General features: G+C 43.2%; 1 protein-coding gene across 1 annotated transcript in view; it reads right to left on the bottom strand.

The window, feature by feature from the left end:
- Nucleotides 1-17,715: 17,715 nt before the first annotated feature.
- Nucleotides 17,716-21,542, bottom strand: part of OLA1 (Obg like ATPase 1) — a 143,560-nt gene continuing 139,733 nt past the window's right edge. Inside the window, exons 10-11 of the mRNA XM_075529384.1 lie at nucleotides 21,514-21,542; nucleotides 17,716-18,247 (exon numbers count right to left, since the gene is read on the bottom strand). The exon at nucleotides 21,514-21,542 is cut by the window's right edge and continues 94 nt beyond it. Of these exons, the coding sequence (XP_075385499.1) occupies nucleotides 18,146-18,247; nucleotides 21,514-21,542 (131 nt within the window). The 3' untranslated portion in view covers nucleotides 17,716-18,145. The remainder of the gene's footprint in view (nucleotides 18,248-21,513) is intronic.

Raw genomic sequence — 21,542 nt, 5'->3', positions numbered from 1 at the left:
CTCAAGATGAAACTGGGCCACCTTCCCACCCTTCAGGGACATGTGGTGTAAAGGTCTGAGTGGAAACTGTGATGAACACAATAGACACCGAACACCTTTAAGCCTGTCGAGATAAAATGGGGCAAACTGCTGAGGCCGATAAGGTTCACAGATGCCCAGCCACAAGGATTGGGGACGATGTGGTTTGGCCAGTGTGGGGAGCTTCTGCAGCACTGAGGTGGGGGCTGCTCGGGCAGCAGACCTGGCATTTGTGGCTGACTTCCAATAACCGCCAAAGGCCGACCCAATTAAGAACTCAAATTCTGAACTAGAAAGGCAAACACATTTTAATAGAAAACTCGAAAGCGGCTGCTTGTGAATGCCGACACTCGATTTTCTAAAGGCCCATTATTGAAAAATTACTTCACCTGTAACACTCGACTAAAGCAAGCGCCCTCCAGCACCAGAGGAATCAAAATGCTCTGCTCTGAGAGCCACCGGGCGAGTTCACAACATGTCACACTCTACTCAGCAGCGACAGCGGGCTGGATTTGATATGGATTGCATTTGTGTCACCCCCACTACGGTGTCCACTCGACTGGGTCACAACTCTCAGATGGTGTAATGATCCTCCACTTTGTGATCTGATATCACCAGCACTTGTGTTGTAAATCCTCAAGGAGCCCTGGTGGCAAAACGAGTTAAATGGGTGCTGCTAACTGAAAGGTCAGCGCTTCAAACCCATCCACTGCTCTGTGAGAGGAAAATGAGGCAGTCTGCTTCTACAAAAATTTACAGCCTCAACATTTTGATGGAGCGATTCTGCTGAACTACAGTCACTATGAGTCAGAATGAACTCCATCAAAGGCAGTGGGCTGAGGTTGTTATTTATTTTTTATTAAAAGATCATTTTAATGGGGGTTCTTATAACAGTCCATACATCAATTGTATCAGGCATATGATGACATCATTATTCTCTAGACATTTACTCTCTATTGAGCCCTTGATATCAGCCCCTCCTTCCTGCACCCCCTACTGCCATGACCCTTGATAAGTTATAAATTATTATTTTCAAATAATAATTACACTGACTGCTGTCTCCTTTCCCCCACAGTTTGTTGTTCATCCCCCTGGAGTGTGTGTGTATGTGTGTGTGTGCGTGTGTGGTTATGTATTGATCGTTGTGATTGGTTCCCCCATGATATTAACTCAACAGGATTAGAGCCAGTTATGTTAACTAAGCAGGATAAAAGCTACTGGATTAGGTTGTAATCTTGAGTTAAGCTCTTTTGTGATATAAGAGATTAGGCAAGTGAACAGAAATCAGAAGGACCCCCGTGACCACCGAGAAAACAAACAAAACCCAAGAGTAGGGAGTGTCATTAGGACCCAGGACCCCTGCGCTGGGAACCTCTCAGACCCACAGGAAGATTGATGCCAAGATACATGTAGATCGTTAAGGAATGCCAGTCGCACAGATGTTGAAAGGAGATGAGCAATTTCCCCCAGAGCCAATCGAAAGAAAGCCTCCCCTATAGAATTTCTGTTGGTTAAAGTCACCCACTTGTGGAATTGTTATAGCAGCCCCAGGTAACTAAGACCCAGGGTGTGGCGCTTGCTCTTGTCCAGGATGAGTGGTGTTGGTTACAAATGCTCTGGACCACTGCACGATCTGTCAAGTCAGGACTCGCTGGAGGCATTCAGCTGTAACAGAAGACTAACTAAAAATGGCCTCGGAGAAAATGCCACCACTTGGAGTCCACTGCCACTCACAGCGACGACGCGATAGGGCAGCGTGGAGCTGCTCGGCCTCCTTTCTGAGACCGGGACTGTTGATGGAAGCAGTTGCCTAGTCTTTCTCTCCAAAAAGCCTTGTGGTTAGCAGCCCTCTGCTCCACCCCAAGTGCCACCTGGGTTTAAGTAATCAGGGTCTTTGGTTCTCCAGCAAAGCAGAAAATCTGAAGGGAGGCTGTTCTGGGATTGGTTAATGGCAGTGTACAGGCTGCGCTTGGCTTGCCTCTCCACTGTGCCAAGCATGAAGACCAGAGCGGGGTGATGAGGGAGGAAACTCTTACCCCAAGCTCTGCTCACTCCTTTCCACTGCACCTGTGTACATTTCACACCCCTTCCCACTGCACCTGTATACATTTCACACTCCTTCTCACTGCACCTGTATACATTTCAAACCCCTTCCCACTGTACCTTTATACATTTCACACTCCTTCCCACTGTACCTGTATACATTTCACACTCCTTCCCACTGCACCTGTATACTGGGCTCTCTTCCTATGCCCATCATGGCAAAGGAGAAGGGGATTATCACAGGATGCATTTAGACCAATAATGATTCGTCTCCTGGAGGTGAGCACACTGTCAGTCTCTATTGAACAAAAGCGAGTTTGTTAGCAGGGAAAGGGGAGGCAGCTAATAAATTAATAACAGAGTATGTGACATCTGAAGGGATTAGAGGGGAAAAGAGCTTGGTACTAGTCCCTACATTGGCCATCACTACTAACAGGTACCCCACTCACTCACCCAGGACTCTCACTGAGTGGCTTTGGACTTAGCGACAGAGTAGAACTGTTCCTTACAGTTTCTGGGACTGTATATCTTTATGAGGACAGACAGCCTTGTCTTTCTCCTGCAGAGCAAGCTAGTGGATTTGAACTGCAGAAGTTGCTGTTAGCAGTCCAACATTTAACCTGCTACTCTATCTACTGAAACCCCAAACTTGCTGCCATTGAGTCCATTCCAGCATTCCATGAGCAAACAACTTTGCCTGTGTTTGGAGGAGCTGTTGGTGGGTTTGAACTGTTGTCCTTGGGGTTAGCCATCCAATGCTTACCCATTAGCAACGCCAGGACTCCCAGCCACCAGAGCTCCTCCCCATTAGAACTCCTGCCATGCCCCCAGGGCTCCTTAAAAAGGAGGACATGCATCTTTCATTTGTTATCTTGCTTCAATTAGATAAAGTTCTGGGCAAACCAGACATTTCCATAAGAGTTAAGTAATGAGACAGGCTCCTTCCTTAGAAATAAAACTCGGCTAAGTCACTTCCTTCCACATAGCCTTCTTTAAATCCATTTTCAAATAAACAAGGAATGCTGTCCAGAGGTCCCTGGAACTCATCCCCAAATGAGACAATGCAATAAGCCGAATGACGTAAGTTACATAACACACAACATTTGACCAAAACAAATAGGCTGGCGCTCATCCTGTGATCAGAAGAGCAGCCAACTCAAGGCTTTGTGGGAAGTAAGGCGGTGCTGAGCCCTACAGATGAGGGCTCTCGGGGTGGGGGCAGCGAGATGCAGAGAGATTAGTAAACAGGGGTAAGCCACTGGGGCTAGAGCCTTGACCGTTGAAAATGTGCCCCCTGGTTGCACTCTCCATGGGATTTCAAAGGACTGAAATGAAAGGCAGTGACAGGACACTCCCACACACCCCCATCTGGGTCATTGATATTGACAGTCATGGCCGCCGTAATTTACTGGGGAAGACAGTTTTTGGAAGAAGGGTAGCTGCCCTAACCAGAAGCTGTTCAGACTTGATGGGCCTCATGAGAGCAAGAAGCGAGGTATCTTACACGCAAAAATAGGAAGGTAAAGGGGGCATCAGGAAGCATCACTTTGTTGTTGTTGACTCGGTGCCCAACAGAATGAAACACTGCCTGGTCCTGAGCAATTGTTGTTCTGTGTGAGCCCATTCTGACAGCCCCCGTGTCAATCCACCTCACCGCGGGTCTTCCTCTTTGTCACACTGATTGTCTTTCTCCAGGGACTGGTCTCTCCCGAACTTATCCAAAGTACATGAGACAGAATCACACCATCCTTGCTTCCTGGGTTCTTTTGTTCTATTTGGTTGTCTCCTCTTAAAGTCCCCTGGTGGGGCATTCATTAAGTGCTTGCCTGCTAACCTCAAAGACCGTAATTTGAACGAACCATAGGAAAGGCCTGGTGGGTTTTCTCCAATGACTAGTTCAGCACAGAAAAAATAAAATCATATGAACAGTTCTATTCTGTCCTCAAGGGTCACTGTGAGTGGGAATTGATGTCACACAACTCCTTTTCTTGACCTCTGTATCCTGGTTTCTTACCCTCCCTCTAGGTTAAGTACCTGTGGTATAGCTAATCATGGCTCTTTGTTACACCCACCAAATGATTGCGTGGGGCCACGGAAACAGGGCGTATGGAATGTGGGGCTTGTCAGTCTTGCCAAATAAAAGATCCATCTCAAAAGTAGGGAAGCGGGATCTCATTACCATCGCGAAAGAAGAGCCCAAAGTGAAGCATGCCCTCAGGACCTCAAGATCCTTCTTTGCACTGATCCTCCTTCATCCAGGTGACAGAGTTGTGACCCACAGAACAGTGAGAAACGGGAGAGAAGTAAGAGCAGCAGAGGCAGTGACACCAAGAAGAGCGCACAGAGCAGAGTGGTGGGCCTCACAACCCCGAGTGCATGAAGCTGAGGGCCTTCAGGCAGAAGCCATGCTTGCAAAGTAGACTGAATTCGGCCCCTTCATCTGGGAAACTAGACTTGCTGACCCATGGAGCTCAAGCCAGAGCACCTTTGGGCTGAAGCTCAAGGCATAATGGCATGCCCTTTGGACCTGTATCAGCAGTGCTAAAGGAGCTTTGTTACACTTGCTGAAGCAGGGCAGAGACCCAAGAACTATGTGGCTGTGGGCTTGAGGAACAGAAAGGTGTGTTGGTAGGTGCGACTAAGAGAAGTTTGTCTTGACTGAAGCAGTGCTGTATCCCGAGCATTTCTGATCTTGAACTGTACCCTGTTAACTTCCCTAATAAACCCCATACCATGAGTCTTGTCTGTGTGGCCATTGCAGTGGATTAGTAAACCCAATAGAGAATTAGAGTGCTGTGGCCAGGGATGACTGGTGTCAGACAGAATAGGGTAGGGAGGATTGAGTATGTCTGACCTTTGCCCACAGGAATCAACCATGGGCTGCTAGTGATTCTTGCTGATGCTCATGGTGATTCTTCTCTTCCCCTCTTGGCTTCTTGAGGAGCTGAAGAAAATCAGACATCACCCTCATACCTTTTATCCCCCTTTAAACTCAAGTCCCCAGGTCTTGGATACTACCCATATAGTGATTATTGTAAATGGACACATCTGCTGCCTAGATTTCTCCTCTGAACTTCAGACACACATGTCCAGTGGTTAACTTGACAGCTACCCCAAGGTGGTGAGCTCCCTAGTGGCTGCTTCCATAAGGATTTACAGTCTCCAAGATCCTAAGGAGCAGGTCTACTCTACCCTGCGAGGCAGTCAGTTCGGTGATAACGAGTTCTGAGAATGGCTACCCAACACACTGGCATTGATATTCAAAACAGAACTCTTTGTTTCTGGCTTCCACATGTGTTCTAAACCTGCTCCTCCCTCCAAAACATTTTTCTATCTTATGGCGCCACCATGCATGTAGTTACTTGGGTCAAAAGCCAAGGAACCATTCTTGTTCCCTACTTTTCCTCCTCACAGGCAACCTCCCAGCATGTCTTATTCTTCCTTCAGCAAGTACAGCTAGTCAAGGCGCACCTCCCCACTTCCATCCCTACTGCCACCACCCTAGTCCAGACCAGTCTGACTGGTTCTACTATAACTGGTCCTCCTCTCACCATACAGAGCGAACGCCCCCTTTTGCCAGCTTCCCTACCCAAATCAGAAATGCATATTTGCTAATATATGCTATATATTCATTCTTAACTGAAACACGAGTTTGACTAAAACATTTAAAATCTATTTTTAATCAGTTAAGGAGGTCCAACTACACGTACCTTCTGAGTGAGTCCTTGAAACGTGGCTCCTTTGAATTGAGATGTATGGCAAACATACTATAGATTCCAGATACTGAACTTAGAGAACAAAAATAAATACATATTAATACTTTTCATGTTGACACATTAAAGTGATTAAAACTTGGATATGTGCATTTTTATAACAGACTAAAATGAATTGTAGTCAATGAAAAATGTGACTGCTAACGATTCTAAAATGATATACGTGGCTCCCATTCTCTCTTGGTTGGGCTGCACATGCAACAGAGAATGTCTGATGCTTGCGTGCCCACTGCAGCCGCTGATCCCGGGACCTCGGCTCCCTCTCTGCTGGCACTCCAAGCTTTTTCCTCCCAGGTGGCTTTCATGACTGAGAAGACTGGACATGATGACAGATGGGTCAAGATGCCAGATGATGTAAAACTATGTACGATTCTCTTGTTTAACGCCCTCTAGTGGCTGCTTCCATACATATTTACAGTCCCCCAAATCCTAAGGAGCAGTTCCACCCTGTCTGATCAGGTCACTCACTAGGAGTCCTAATTGACTTGATGGCAGTAAGTTCTGAGAATGGCTACCCAATGAGGAATCATACATTGGGTATTTTTTAAGCTGAAAGAACTGAACAAAAATATTCAAGTTTTGAGTTGAAATATTGACAAAATAATGAATAGCACAGGCATCCTCAAAAGGAGATGGAAAGAATAAAGTCACCATATCAAAATAATTGATCAACAGTCAACCATTTCAAGAGGTAGCAAATGCTCAAGGACCAAAGATACTGAAGACAAAAGTCCAAGTTGTACAGGAAGGCACTGGAAAGAAATAAAGCTCCAGAATTGACGGAACAAATTGAAATGTTTCAACAAACTGCTGAAACATGTTCTCACTCGTTCATGCTAAGAAATTTGGAAGACGGCTATCTGACCAACTGACTGAAAGAAACCCATGTTTGTACCCATTCCAAAGAAAGCTGATCATGAGAACATTGTCAAGTAATATCATTAATATCACACCAAGTTAAATTTTGCTAAAGATAATTTAAAAGCGAATGTAGCAGTACATTGACAGGGAACGGCCAGAAATTCAAGCCTGATTCTGAAGAAAATGTGAAAGAAGGAGTATCATTGTTAATTTCAGATAGACTTTTTCTAAAATAAGAAAATACCCTTCGGCACCTCGTGACACACAGGCTGGTGTGCTTCTTCCAGGTGGGCTTTGTTGCTTCTAAGCAAGGTGGCCGCTTGTTCACCTTCAAGTCTTTCGGACCCTAGACGCTATATCTTTTGATAGCCGGGCTCCATCAGCTTTCTTCACATTTGCTATGCACCTCCTTGGTCTTCAGTGATTGTGTCCGGAAGGTGAGCATCATGGAATGCCAATTTAATAGAACAAAGTATTCTTGCATTGAGGGAGTACTTAAGTGGAGTCCCAATGTCCATCTGCTACCTTAATACTAAACCTATAAATATATGCACATAGATCTATTTCCCCATCCTCATATATATATTTACATATGTACATGCCTCTATTTAGACCTCTATAAATGCCCTTTGCCTCCTAGTTCTTTCCTCTATTTCCTTTTACTTTCCTCTTGTCCCACTATCATGCTCAACCTTCATTTGGGTTTCAGTAATTCCTCTCGGTTACATTACCCTTGATCATGCCCTACCAGGCCTCCTGCACCCTCTTAACCACCGATTTGGATCACTTGTTGTTCCCTTGTCCCTGGGTTTGTTAACACCACTTCCTTCCCCCCCTCCCCCTCTCCCATGTCCCCCGGAACCATCTGTCCCATTGCTTTCTGCTCCAGATCATTCACCCAGCCCGTCTTATTTAGACAGACCTGTGGAGATGATAGCCTGCACAAAAACAAGACAGAGCAAAACAAAGCAACAAGAGAAAACAAAACAACAACAAAAAGCCAATGGGGAAAAAAACAACAACAACAAAGAAAAGCCTGTAGTTAGTTCCAGGAATGGTTGTTGGCCTTTAGAAGTGTTTTCTGGCAGAGTCTGATGGGGTGCCATGCTCTGGCCCTTATGGACTTTGCTGCTGTTTCCTCTTACTGTTCTGTTGCACGCCCTGTGTTTTGCCTGTGTAGTGAAGTCACATTGGGCCCAATTCCCACACCATGTCTCCAATGTTGTCCCCTGTAGGGCTATGGGTCAGTGAGGGATGTCCTATCTCATAGTGGGGCTGACCATATGGTCTTCTGTGGGGATTGGCTGCTCTGAGCAGGAATATCATCCTCAAGGCAGTTATCAGGCATCAAAGAACAACAAAAAAAAATCATATCATTGTGTGCTCTCCTTCCCGATACAATCACTGAAGACAAATGGGTGCATAAGCAAAAATGGTGAAGAAAGCTGATGATGCCAAGCTATCAAAAGAGATAGCGTCTGGGGTCTTAAAGGCTTCAAGGTAAAGAAGCGGCCATTTAGCTCAGGAGCAAAAAGCCCACATGGAAGAAGCACACCAGCCCGTGTGATCACGAGGTGTCAAAGGGACAGGCATCATATGTCAACGAACCAAAAATCAAATCATTGTGAATGAGGGGGAGTGCAGATTGGGGACCCAAGACCCATCTGTAGGCAACTGGACATCCCCTTACAGAAGGGTTGAGGGGAGGAGACGAGCCAGTCAGGGTGCAGTGTAGCAATGAGACATACAACCTTCCTCTAGTTCTAAAATGCTCCCCACCCACCCCACCCCACTATCATGATCCCAATTCTACGTTATAAATCTGGCCAGACCAGAGGATGTACACTGGTACAGAGAGGAAATGGACACACAGGGAATCCAGGTCGGATGATCCCTTCAGGACCAGTGCTAAGAGTGGCAATACTGGGAGGGTGGAGGGGAGGTGGAAAGGGGGAACCGATTATAAGGATCTATATATAATCTCTTCCTTGGGGGATGGACAACAGAAAAGTAGGTGAAGGGTACCACTGGACAATGTAAGATATGACAAAATAATAATAATTTATATATTTTTAAAAACATTTTATTAGAGACTCATACAACTCTTATCACAATCCATACATAGATCAATTGTATAAAGCACATCTGTACATGCTTTGCCCTAATCATTTTCAAGGCATTTGCTCTCCATTTAAGCCCTTTGCATCAGGTCCTCTTTTTTCCCCTCCCTCCCTCTCCCTGATGAGCCCTTGATAATTTATAAATTATTATTTTGTCATATCTTGCCCTATCCGATGTCTCCCTTCACCCCCTTTTCTGTTGTTCATCCCCCAGGGAGGAGGTCACATGTAGATCCTTGTAATCGGTTCCCTCTTTCCAACCCACTCATCCTCTCCCCTCCCAGTATCGCCCCTCACACCTCTGGTCCTGAAGGTATCATTCGCCCTGGATTCCCTGTGCCTCCAGCTCCTATCTGCACCAGTGTACAACCTCTGCTCTATCTAGACTTGCAAGGTAGAATTTGGATCATGGTAGTGGGGGAAAGGGGAGGAGAGGAAGCATTTAGGAATTAGAGGAAAGCTGTATTCTTCATCGGTGCTACATCACACCCTGACTGACTCATTGTCTCCTCTAGACCCCTCTGTGAGGGGATCTCCAGTGGCCAACAAATGGGCTTTGGGTCTCCACTCTGCACTTCCACCTTCATTCACTATGGTAAGACTTTTTTTTGATGATGCCTTATACCTGATCCCTTTGACACCTCATGATCACACAGGCTGGTGTGCTTCTTCCATGTGAGCTTTGTTGCTTCTGAGCTAGAAGGCTGCTTGATCACTTTCAAGGCTTTAAGACCCCAGACACTATCTCTTTTGATAGCCGGGCACCATCAGCTTTCTTCGCCACATTTGCTTATGCACCCGTTTGTCCTCAGCGATCGTATCATGGAGGTGTGCATCCAATGATATAATTTTTTGTTCTTTGATGCCTCATAACTGATCCCTTCGGAACCACGTGATCACACAGGCTGGTGTGCTCTTCCATGTGGGCTTTGTTGCTTCTGAGCTAGATGGCCGCTTGTTTATTTTCAAGCCTTTAAGACTCCAGATGCTGTCTCTTTTGATAGCCGGGCACCATCAGCTTTCTTCACCACATTTGCTTGTTCACCGCTTTGGCTTCAGCGGTTGTTTCGGGAGGGTGAGCATCATAGAATGTCAATTTAATAGAAGAAAGTATTCATGCAATGAGGGAGTGCTTGAGTAGATGCCCAAGGTCCTTCTGCCACCTTAATATTAAACCTATAAATATAGGCACATAGATCTATTTCCCCATCCTCATACATAAATATATTTGCATATGTACATGTCTTTATCTAGACCTCTATAAATGCCCTTTGCCTCCCAGCTCTTTCCTCTATTTCCTTTGACTTTCCTCCTGTCCCACTATCATGCGCCATTCCCACCTGGGTTACAGCAATACCTCTTCGTTACATTACCTTACTCTTGATCATTCTAATTTATAGATTATCATGGGTTCATGAGGGAGGGGGGAGCTGGGAGGGAGGGAGAAAATGAGCTGATATCAAGGGCTCCAGTAGAAAGCAAATGTTTTGAGAATGATTATGGCAACAAATGCACAAATGTGCTTGACACAATGGATGTATGTTCTGATTGTGATAAGAGCTGTATGAGCCCCCAATAAAATTATTTTTTTAAATACCAGAAAGATATATCCTTGTATTTTATTGACTAGGCCAAGGCATTCCATTGCATGGACCATAGCAAACTAGAAATAACATTCATTGTGTTCAAAAGGAAAGGGTATAGACCAAGAGGCAGTTGTTTGATCAGAACAAGGAAATATCAAATAGTTTAAAATCAGGAAAGGTGTGCCTTATGGTTGTATCCGTCATGATACTGACGCTGTATGCTGAGCAAATATACGAGAAGTTGGACCACCTGAAGAATGCACGATCAGGGTTGAAGGCAAGTTTACATATGATCTATGATAAAACCTGTGTTGCTGAAAGTCAAGAGGATTTGATGAACTTACTGGTGAAGATCAAAGACTACAACCTTCAGTATAAATTACAGCTCAATATAAAGAAGCCAAAATCCTCACAATTGGACCAGTAGACATCATGATAAATGAAGAAAAGCTCAAAGTGGTCAAGAAATCTTTCTACATCATCTCAGAGATGTACTTCATTCTATTCAATGACTAGACTGCATTCTTTTGTATGGATGTACACTTTATTTCACCATTTTCCTATATTGATGGGTAATTATAACTGTTTCCAATTGATTTGCTCTTACAACTGAAGCTCATTACAGCTGATAGGGATTTCAATCTTTGGATCATAAGACATGATTTACCTTCTCATCTTTGGAAGTCTGTTTTTAAATCATAGTTTCTACAATAATACAATCTGTTCAACTGTGAAAAGTGGACTTGAGTATTGAATTTTTACATGTAGTTTACATGTCAGTATGATTTCTAACTCGTGTCTTTAGCATTTTAAAGCACATATGCATTTTATGGAGACTGTGATGTCCAGCAATGCTGATGTTGAAGGCTCTGGCAACCATTTCATTGTAGAATGTACGTTTTAAAAAAATTGAAGCATAATCGACATACAGCAAAATGTACAGATCTTGATTACACAGGTCAATGGAATTTTTATGCATGTATATGGGGGAGGGTACCCTCTCCAAAATGATGCTCATGTGTTTTTTATATGTGACCAGGGATAGTGCACTTGGGACTGTTAATCAAGCTACCTATGTAGAGGTTCTGAAAAGATGGCATAACAGTGTGCCACAAAACAGGCCTGATTTGTGGTCAACTGGGGACTGGTTTTTCCACCATGACAATGCACCGGCTCACACAGCCATCTAAGTGCTCCAGTTTTTGGCAAAAAAAAAATAGCATGCCTCTTGCCCCACACACCTGCCTCAACTAAACTTGCTCCATGCAACTTGTTTCCATGAATGTAGAGAGACACGAAAAGACAGCGATTTGACAACGTAGAAGAGGTGACGAAAAAAATGAGGGAGGTGTTGGCAAACAGATGAATTTGAAAAATGCTTCCAAGAATGGAATTGCAAATTTGACAAATGTATTAAGTGTAATGGAGTGCAGTTTAAAGGTGATAAGGTTTTTTTGTAACATTTGTGAGAAATTAATAAATTCTGGGATTTTTTTTGGGGGGGGGTATTCCCTCATATATCTGAGTAAGAGCTACCTGGAAACTTCTGTTCCTGCACACCCGCAAAGGCGGTGTGGTGCTCTGAGGGACTGCATATTTTCTTCTTTCCAGATTCCACAGTTCCCATCTCTTTTGGATGAACAGGGTTATGTAATTTCTATGGTACTGGCACTAACTTGGAGAACAGAGTAAGCTTAAAAGAATAAAGGACGCATGAGGGCTTTTCGACTTTCCTCATCTCTACTCATCCCTAAGGAGGCATTGTTGGTATTTACAATTTTTTGTAAATTGGGTTGACTAAAGTTTTCTATTCAACCATTTTGACTGTAATCCTCAATGTCACACCACTTGTCCTACTTCCTCCCTGCGTGTCTGTCTCTAGTCTTCCTTCTTTTCTAATCCTTCGGAACTTTGGGTACATGCGGCTCTTTCTATCTCACATAATTTATTCTAAGGAGCATGTACCTCTCGAGTATGACTGTCCCCCTTTTAGTCCTACTGTTTGGCTGAAAGTTGGACCACAGAGGTGAGCTCAGTTTCAGACCAGAATGATGGCCAAGAGCCATTCCACCAGTCTGTCTGATCATTTTGTTCCACTTTCCCGCCCCCACCCCATTCTGTCCAGTTGGTAGTGCTAGCTGGGCACCATCTAGTTCTGCTAGCCTCAAGGTTATACTGATGTTCACATGGTCACCAGTCTATTGGACTGTTTCTATATATTTCATTTCCCTCACTCTTCTTTGTTCCAGATCAGATGATCAATATTTGCATGTTACATGACTGTACACAAGCTTTTAAGGCCCCAGTTGCTATAAACCAAATAGGATGAATTTTCCCCATGGACAATGCCCTAATTGACCTTGGTGCCCCCAAGAAGTCTTGAGTCCCAGGTAACCAAGTGGTATTATTTTTTACAACTTCTTACAGATATTCTATGCTGTATCAAATAGGGGACACTGGACTGAGACATTTCAAGTTGATTTGATCTAGGCTGACATGTATTTTCATTCTACTCTTCCAAACTTGTTTACATTCATTAAATATAATCTGGTCATTCCATGCCAACAAAGCTAGAGTATATTGATTTTTAAAGTAACGGCATCTGTCTTGTATATTCTGTTTACTTGACAGAGGAAAGAACAAGCGGTTCTAGCTTATGGGATTTGATTTCCCTCTCTTTTTACAAGAAAGTGGGCAAACTGGAACAGTGAGCAGGTAATTGGGGTGTCCACTGGTCAGTGATTGGGTCTCCCTCTTTTCCTTCCTGTGAGCCTTCAGCATTTCAGCTGTACTGTGTGGTGAATCCAGTTTCGTTGTCTAAACTGTAAGTATAACCACAATTCTCTGCAAGATAATTAATCCTAACCTCCCAATGCTATTCAGAACAATACACCATAAAGTAACACGTTGCTTGTTACTTCACGGTATACAATTCTGAATCACATTCTTTATGTGATCTCAGACAAGCCACTTTCTCTTTCTGATCCCTAGTAGCTTCTGAGTTTCAGGATAAATGTGCTACACACCAAATACTATCAAATGACATTTTCAGTCCAAAAACTCAACACTTTACATAAAGCCCTGGAATATTGTTAGCAAAATGTCAGCATTCATCATTCAACCTAGTTTCCTTTCAGAAACTTAAGCAAAAATCTTGTTATAAGTATAGAAGCAACCACAGAAAAATGTGCCTGCCTTCAAATTTTTCTTGTGTGTAGTACCCAAAACCGTTACCGATGTTTATGTTTGGGGATATTGAAACAAACTAAATAGGAATGGACAGTTATGGACTGCCTATTATGTATAAGGGACACGTCTCAGTCCTTCCACACCAGCTCATTTAGTCCATACGTTAGCATCATCCTCATTATACGTAAGACTCTAGGGCTGCAGGAGTCACTAGTACATGTGGTATCGAAAGCGTGCACGTGGAATTGCACTCCAGATCTGGTCACAAAGGTTCCCATCCTACAAAGCTGTGTTACTAACACCCAGAGCTATCAAACAATGCAGAGTGGAGACACGAGTGCTACCGGTGAAATAGAAGCATTCCTAGCTACAAAGTAAGATGCCAGGTTTTGGGATAGCTCTGCTTCCCAGACTCATTCAGAGGCAGGTCCCATCCATCCCTACCCTTTATGGCATGTGTTTCTCTTTGTCTCTCTGGTTAAATACTTTCAAGAAAGAACATGGCGTGAAGGAAATATACACCCTAGGTTTTAGGGCATTCTAACGGTACACTCACAATCCAGCTACGAGAACTTGCCAGTCTATCACCAGTAACAAAAAGGCAGATACTGACACATCTCCCGGAGGAGCATCAACAGATCCATTCCCTGGCTTGGGAAACAGAAGTTCAGAGTCGGACAAAGAGCTGGATCTCAAAACCCTGCACATGTGACCGGGTCCTTTCATTCTGTTGCATGAAGCACTCCGTTGCACATCCAAGAACTGGAAAGACTTGGAGACTGAAGAGGCAAATCCTTCCTATACACGGCTCTTCTTGTTGGGGCTAGAGTCAGCTTCAGCTCATCATGACCCCGTGTGACACAGGAGAACTGTTCTACTTGGGGAGCTTGGCTGCAGTCATTATGGGATCAGATTGCCAGGACTACATGGATTCAAACTGCCAACCTTCCAGGTAGCAGCCGAGGGTACAGCTACAGTATTACGGGGGCTCCTTATCTTCCACTCCGTATGTTTTTAAGTATCTGTGTCCATCTTTTCACCATGGTCCTACTAATCAACTGGCTTGTTGATCAACTGGACAGAATGAGTCTACGCTGGAGACAGCCACTAGAGTTCCTGAAAGTGATTTCCTAGGGAGGCTGGCTTACACTTCTCTACGTTTCCTGTTGCATAATTTGTCCTGTGCGAGCAAAGGCACGAGAAAAAGCACTCCAAACATGAAGTTTTAAGAACTGCTAACAGATCCTGAGCACGTGCTTAGGATATGCACGTAGTTTTAAGCATGTTACTCGCTATCAAATCACTGATTTCTCACAACCACCCCACCCCGGAAGCTCTATTATCTTCATTTTACAGAGGAAGGGTTCATGAACCTCCGAGGGTTGAAGACTATAGGTGCCTATAGGTGTCACATGATTGGCCAAGATTCAAACACAGGCCCCCTGACCCCCCCACCCGGAGTATGAACCTTAACCATTATTTAGGCTACAGTCGAAACATCATCTAATGTAAATGAACAACTAGGCATTCAAGTTTATCAATCCGATTCTTAGCAGTTTGGAAAGTGTTATACACAGCATCAAGTCCGCAAAACCCAGCACCCGGACCTGCCAAGCAAGTTCTTCCTTGACTTAGATCACCACAGGCTTTCCCTGAGACACCACTTTACAGAGTCCCTGGACAAGGATGTCACACTTGGTGAGGAACCGGTCAGCGAGCTGGATGGGCTCAAACAGCAGGAACTATCCATGTTATGCGGGAATCACGCAAAAGTCAATCCTGGACCTTTTATTCCACCATCATTATGTGTTCTGGCAAGCTTAACATCGGCTGAGGTCAATTTCCCCAGCTACGGCAGTTTCTCAGGAGAAGTCTCTGCCGTCTCTGGCAAAGGAAAAGGGGCGTGATGCTGAGAATTCCCAGTGTGGAGTGAATTCAAGTAGGCTCATCAGACAAACGGGAGAGCGCTTGGAGGGCTTTTCTCTCTGGCTCTGATGCTTTGAATGAGCGGAGACAATACTGTTCCGAAGGAGTGTTGAAAATAGAAGCATAATACAACTAGAGCTAAACATCAGTCCTGCATGCAAGCGGGACAGCTGGGTCATGAATCCCGAGTCAAGACGACCACTCACGCCACAAGTGGAGCTGGCAAATCTTAAGGGAACAAAGTGTCACTGATGGCTAGGTTAACAACGGAAGTATTTGTGCTTCTTTGGCAGATCTGGTTCTGGGATGGACCACGATCAAAGCATATGGTATGAAAGGAAGAGGCGGTGAAACGAAGCTAAAAACCACCACAAACTTTTCTCAAACACTCAGCACCAGTCAAACCTCTTATAACTATTGACAGGTGCAACAAATATTTATATCACCTTAACAATATTCTTTATTAATGGAGAGAAAACATTCAGATATAGACATAGACCTCTATACATGCATAACTTCTTAAGCTTTGTAGAAATAGCCCCATACAATTTTGTACATGTGCACAGAAGGCTGTACAACTTCTAACCAAATGAAGCATTCTCAGCATTTAATCTCAGCCCCTAATGAGTGCGGTTACCTCAAAATTAACTTCTTTCCCTTATTAATGGTTCTGTTCTACAATGTATAATTATCACATTAGAAGTTAGAGGAAGGAGAATCACAGTCTTAAAGGCTTTCTATTAATGAGTTTCCCAACTTTTCTTCTTTAAGAAGCCTATGCAATTTACTTTGGCGAAACCTCGAAAGCTAGGGAGTTGATTTCCTCTCAGGCCGCTAAAATCTCCAACCATCCACTAATCTATGTATTTCTCTTAAGACAGGGACTTAATGATTAATTTTTCTCAGGAGACTCAGCTAGCTCTACCTGTCCTTGAGTTTCATTTGAGATTTATTAATAGCTCTCTTAGTTTTAGTCTCTGCTGCTGTGCATACATCTTGATGCTAGATTTCAGCCTCAAGAGAACACTTGCTTATACCCACTGCCACTGAGTTCATTGTGATTCACAGTGACCCTCTACAGGGTTTCCAAAGATGAAAATATTTTATGGAAATAGGGAGCCTCAACTTTCTCCCATGAAGGAACTAGTGACTTAGAACCGCTGACCTGTGGTTAACAGGCCAGTGTTTACCCAACAGTGCCACCAGGTTTCCTCATTACTCACTTTAGTTCCTAAATTACATTTCACTACTCAACTGAAGCCTCTGGAAGTATCCCTTTCATTGCAGACCCAGTGCCTAAAATCACCTCTTTTCTTGAAAGCCTTTGGTGCTACATTGGGTAACTTCCAACGGTGAGAGTTCATGTGCTTCTTTAATATTCCCTCATCTTCCAAGCGAACTGCAGTGAACGTGACAAGGTAGCAAAGGCTACGGCTGGAGCTGCATCCCACTAGCCCAGTCCTATCACGCAGGAGGCCGCACAAGGGCAGTGGACTGGTTGGGACTGTTATCATGTAGGGGTGGGGTGGGGTGGGTGAGCCCATGGACGGGGATGAGAACACTCTAAGACAAGTTACAATCGGTCTCTAACCAACTAGCTGCGCAGTAGAATTTGGCTATAATTAATAAAAGTGCCCAATCATACACACTCAAAATTTCAACTGATATAAAATATTTCAATAACAAATATCAGTGTCTTTAGAGCCGGACGTGAGTTTACACTCACTACTGACTGAAACCAAAACACAACCTGCCAGACACGCATGGGCCAATGGGCACCGCGGCCTTATCTCAAAGGAAGAAGTGAAGAGAAACCCTCCCTTCAACATGGTCACCCACCACCACCGTCAGCCCCCCCGCCCCTTTTTTCTGTGAAGCAGAATTTCTTCCCTGGATTTAGTTTTGAATTTGCGGTCATATTTACCTATGTTATATCCTTTGTCACCCATCATAGCAATCAACGTTCAATAAATGGCCATCTACAAATTAATTAACTTTTGCGAGAAATATCCCCCAGTACACAATTCTTCTGATTCCCAGGAAAGACCCACTTTTAAGACACAATTGCAGCTGCCCCACACTGCCAGTTGCAGTGTCACACGCGCCTTAAAATTCTGTAATCAGCAGCCACCAGGTGCCGTATCGCAGTCGGCACACCCCGCCAGTCAACACAGACATCCCCAAACACACCAAGGCTGGTTTTGTCAAATGTTTTATTGAGTGTAGACATCTGGAGTACTGTAAAACATGCATTATCTGGAGATTCAAAAAGGAGCAAGCCACATTGTCCTGACTGTCAAATGTGTCAGGCTCGGCGTACATGATGGAGATTAATGAAGTATCATGAGAGTAATATGGTTCCTGGAAAGCGTCTACAGTTTGGAGTAGGGTCTTAATCACGTGAAAGGGAAAGCTGTTCCCATTTCGCGAGCCTGCATTTCATTGGAGGGACCCAGGATTTTAGCTTTAAAACAAATAAAAATACTCTGGTTTATAGAAGACTCCCATGCCCCTTCCCCAACGTTATTTCTCCCTCTAATTTTTCAGAAATTTTAATTAAAAACAACAACAAAGCAAAACCAAAACCATAAGCCTTTTGGAAATTGTTTGTCTGAGCAATCGCTAAAATTCATTTCTTCTTCGGTTGCTGAGGAGTATTGAATTTGAAGAAGATAACGTCTCCATCTTCAACGATGTAATTCCTGCCCTGTTGTCGGTATTTCCCAGCGGCCTGCACACAGAAAACGCAGGGAAATGGGTCAGTGTTTACAACGGAATACCTGCGACGGAAGTGCAGGAGCAGATGGAAAAAGTGCTATGCGTCTGGGGCTGTATTGAAGAAATACAAAGGGAAAACAATGTAGGAAGACCCACAGCTCAAAACTAGAAGAGACACAAAGTATTCTTGATTCGGGTAGAACAAGATTTTACATATATACATAATCATAATGTATTCTCCACTAAATTGTTGGTATATAAATGTAATTATACCAATATCATTAAGTTTCATTACATGCTGTTTATGGTACATTTCTGATGTGTCTGCAAACATGCAGCAAGTTACTGTAACAAAATGGATCAAACTACGTAGAAAAAAATAGATGAACTGTTTAAAGCAATCTTATTTACTCAAATTCTTTGATGACACTGGTGTTGGCAAAAAGGTTGTTTGCTGTAAGAAACCATCAACAATTACAGTATGTAGATGCACAATGATTTCCTTCGGAGTTGTCACTTCATTTGACAAGAACAATTCCGATACACCGTGACGCGCACCGGAAGTCATCATGAAGAAGTTTCCTCGTGGTTCTAGTTCTGAGCAGAATCCAACAGGTTGGCGTTGCAAAGAGAGACTTTCCCCCGCCCACACTTGTAGATTCGTAGGCAAAGCCACTGATTCCACCTGCTGGTGTCTCGAGATCCAGATGTGCAAGATGCCGATGCTTTGACTGGAAACAGGCATCCGTTACAGAGAGGCAGGCTGACCCTGGGGCTGAGGGCGGAGGGAGCACACACACTTTACCCTGAGCACAGCAGGTGACTTGAGCACCCACCCGTCCATACGTGATGAGGGCGTCCACCCTGGAGCCAACCACTGGCTACTTGACAAGGAGGGCACGAGGAGCTTCTGGATCACATTCTCCAAGGCATTTTCCTTCTGTTAGAAGTTACTAGGAACATGAAACCGATGCCAAATAAGATTGGCACTTCTCTTTGAAAATACTGATAAGAACGTTAAGAGCGCTTCCATTAATCCGTAACAAAAACACTAACAAAGATCATGCATCTGAGGTTAAAGCCAACAAATCAGATCACAGAAACCCATCAGCAGACTTTCACTCATCAAGACTGCATATAAAAAAGGGAAGCTTTTTACAAAGGCCAACAGACTAAAACATTCCACAAGGCATGCACATAAATATATATGCACATGCACACTTCACATGAGTTTTAGTAAAGAAATGTGACGGACTGAAGACCACGTGCTGTTTATTTCTAGAGTTAAACCCCAGGGTACAAAACTATACAGTAAATTTACATGGAATACTTAATGATATGACATTAATATAAGTTTATGTACTTTATTACTACTCAATTTTACTATTAATTAAAAGTGACAGTGTTCCTTTAAATTCTCTAGAGACCGTTTAATCCATTTCCACTGCTATCCGAAACACTGGTTGGGGAAAAAAAAAATCAATACCCATTTGTGAATCTTGAGTATGTATTAAACAAGACACGTCTAACCAGTTCATTTGCACTTGAAAGCAGCCATCTGTAGAAGCCAGCTTTGCCTAAGCAGATATGATTGCTAATAATGTGATATCCCTGTAGACTACAAAGCCCGCACAGAGCTATTCAGTATATAGTTCACAGCTCTGGCATTAAATTAGTTATGCTGCACTGGTGTTAGAAATACACACACACACACACACACAAGCATGCGCTCAATCCTGAACTACTTGTAAGGAAATGTTTGTTGAATATGGTAGCAAAGAACAATTCATATATGCTATATTGTACTTGGGAGTGAAAATTTGGGAGCGCTAGTTTTGGAAGTTAAAAAACAAGTAAAATACCGAGTGGTGTTTGCGTCTAAAGTGCTGGAAGTGACCCTTCGACAAGCAAGATAAAGCTCCCACTTAGTGTCACATATTTCTACAGGCAGAAGACATTATTTTATGGCACAGGATTGTCTGTATTGTTTCAGGCACATTCACAGTTTACACATATTATTTTTCAAGTTTATTCCAACATAAACACCTACTAAAGATTGGCAAAAGCCATGTGCCAGGGCAAAAAACGAAACACTTGATTTCTAAATCCTACTTGTAGAAAACAACCTCATTTTAAAATCATCCTTTATCAGAAAAAAAAATTTTTGCCAACATGATGCAGCAAGTGGAAAAATAACCAGAGATTTTTCAAGAGTAATTAGCATAACTAATTAGTTTAAGTTCAATCTGAATATTTGCATACTTATCTATCAATACAGATGACAAATTAATGACTTGAAAAATTAATGACTTTCTTTAATTGTGAAATGTATGTTCCTTCTCTCTGAAACAAACAAAATGGCACTCCTGCCACACGGAACCCACGCTAGCTCTGCGTTCCTCCTCCCCTTCCCGGCGTCCCGGAGCGAGCCGCCACGGTGCTGCTGTCCACGCCCATCTTGACCCCAACGCCCACACACGGCACTTGAAACCACCTTCTCTACGGTCCTTTCAAATCATGAAACAGTAAGTACACGCATGCCCACGCTAAATTCTGTAACACTTTCTACAGCAGTCCTCAAATATTAGAGAAAATTAAAGGTAAAGGTCGCCTACAATGTCAGTTTAATCGCTGTTCTATCTATCCACTGCACACAATACAGTCACTAAGTTTCTCCAAGTAAAAATGGAGCCAACTGAAATTAAAATGACAACAGGATTTTCACCATTTGTTACTCGTGTGTAATGCTGCCTCACTATTAGTGGCTACAAACCAAATTATACTTACTGGATAAAATAAAACACAATTTTGGACCTGCCCTCTAGTGTCGAGAAAGTAAATCAAAATTCCTAAAGATCTTTTTTTTTTTAAAAAAAGGTATACCAGTAATCATAAAGATTCAGCAAGCCAGGTTTTATTAACTAGTTCTGCCCCTTTCCTTGAATTAATTCTGGTAGACTTACATTTCAGCTCTTCAGATGTATTAAGCATAATTTCCCACTAGTTATCGATAAACAGAAATTCTTTATACTTAAAACTATTTTACTTTCAGTTATAGAAAAAATGTACAAAATTGTCAACAATTCATTCTTTCCTAATGAACAAAAAGCATGTGAACACATCTATAGTGTTCCAGTCAGTTAATAGTAATACCAAACCCTTGGTAATTTTGTTATTTTATTGTAGAATACATGATTTAAAAGACATTTGCCGATTATTTTCATGCTAAGTATCTTCCCATCAGTGGAAAAATACAAAAATAGAAAAATTATTCCTTACCTTCACTGCATTTTCAGAACCTTCTTCTT

This window comes from Tenrec ecaudatus, chromosome 13 (genome assembly GCF_050624435.1).
Source record: "Tenrec ecaudatus isolate mTenEca1 chromosome 13, mTenEca1.hap1, whole genome shotgun sequence".
Lineage (NCBI taxonomy): Eukaryota > Metazoa > Chordata > Mammalia > Afrosoricida > Tenrecidae > Tenrec > Tenrec ecaudatus.
The sequence above is the reverse complement of the archived record's forward strand: the minus strand, read 5'-3'. Positions and strand labels throughout refer to the sequence as shown.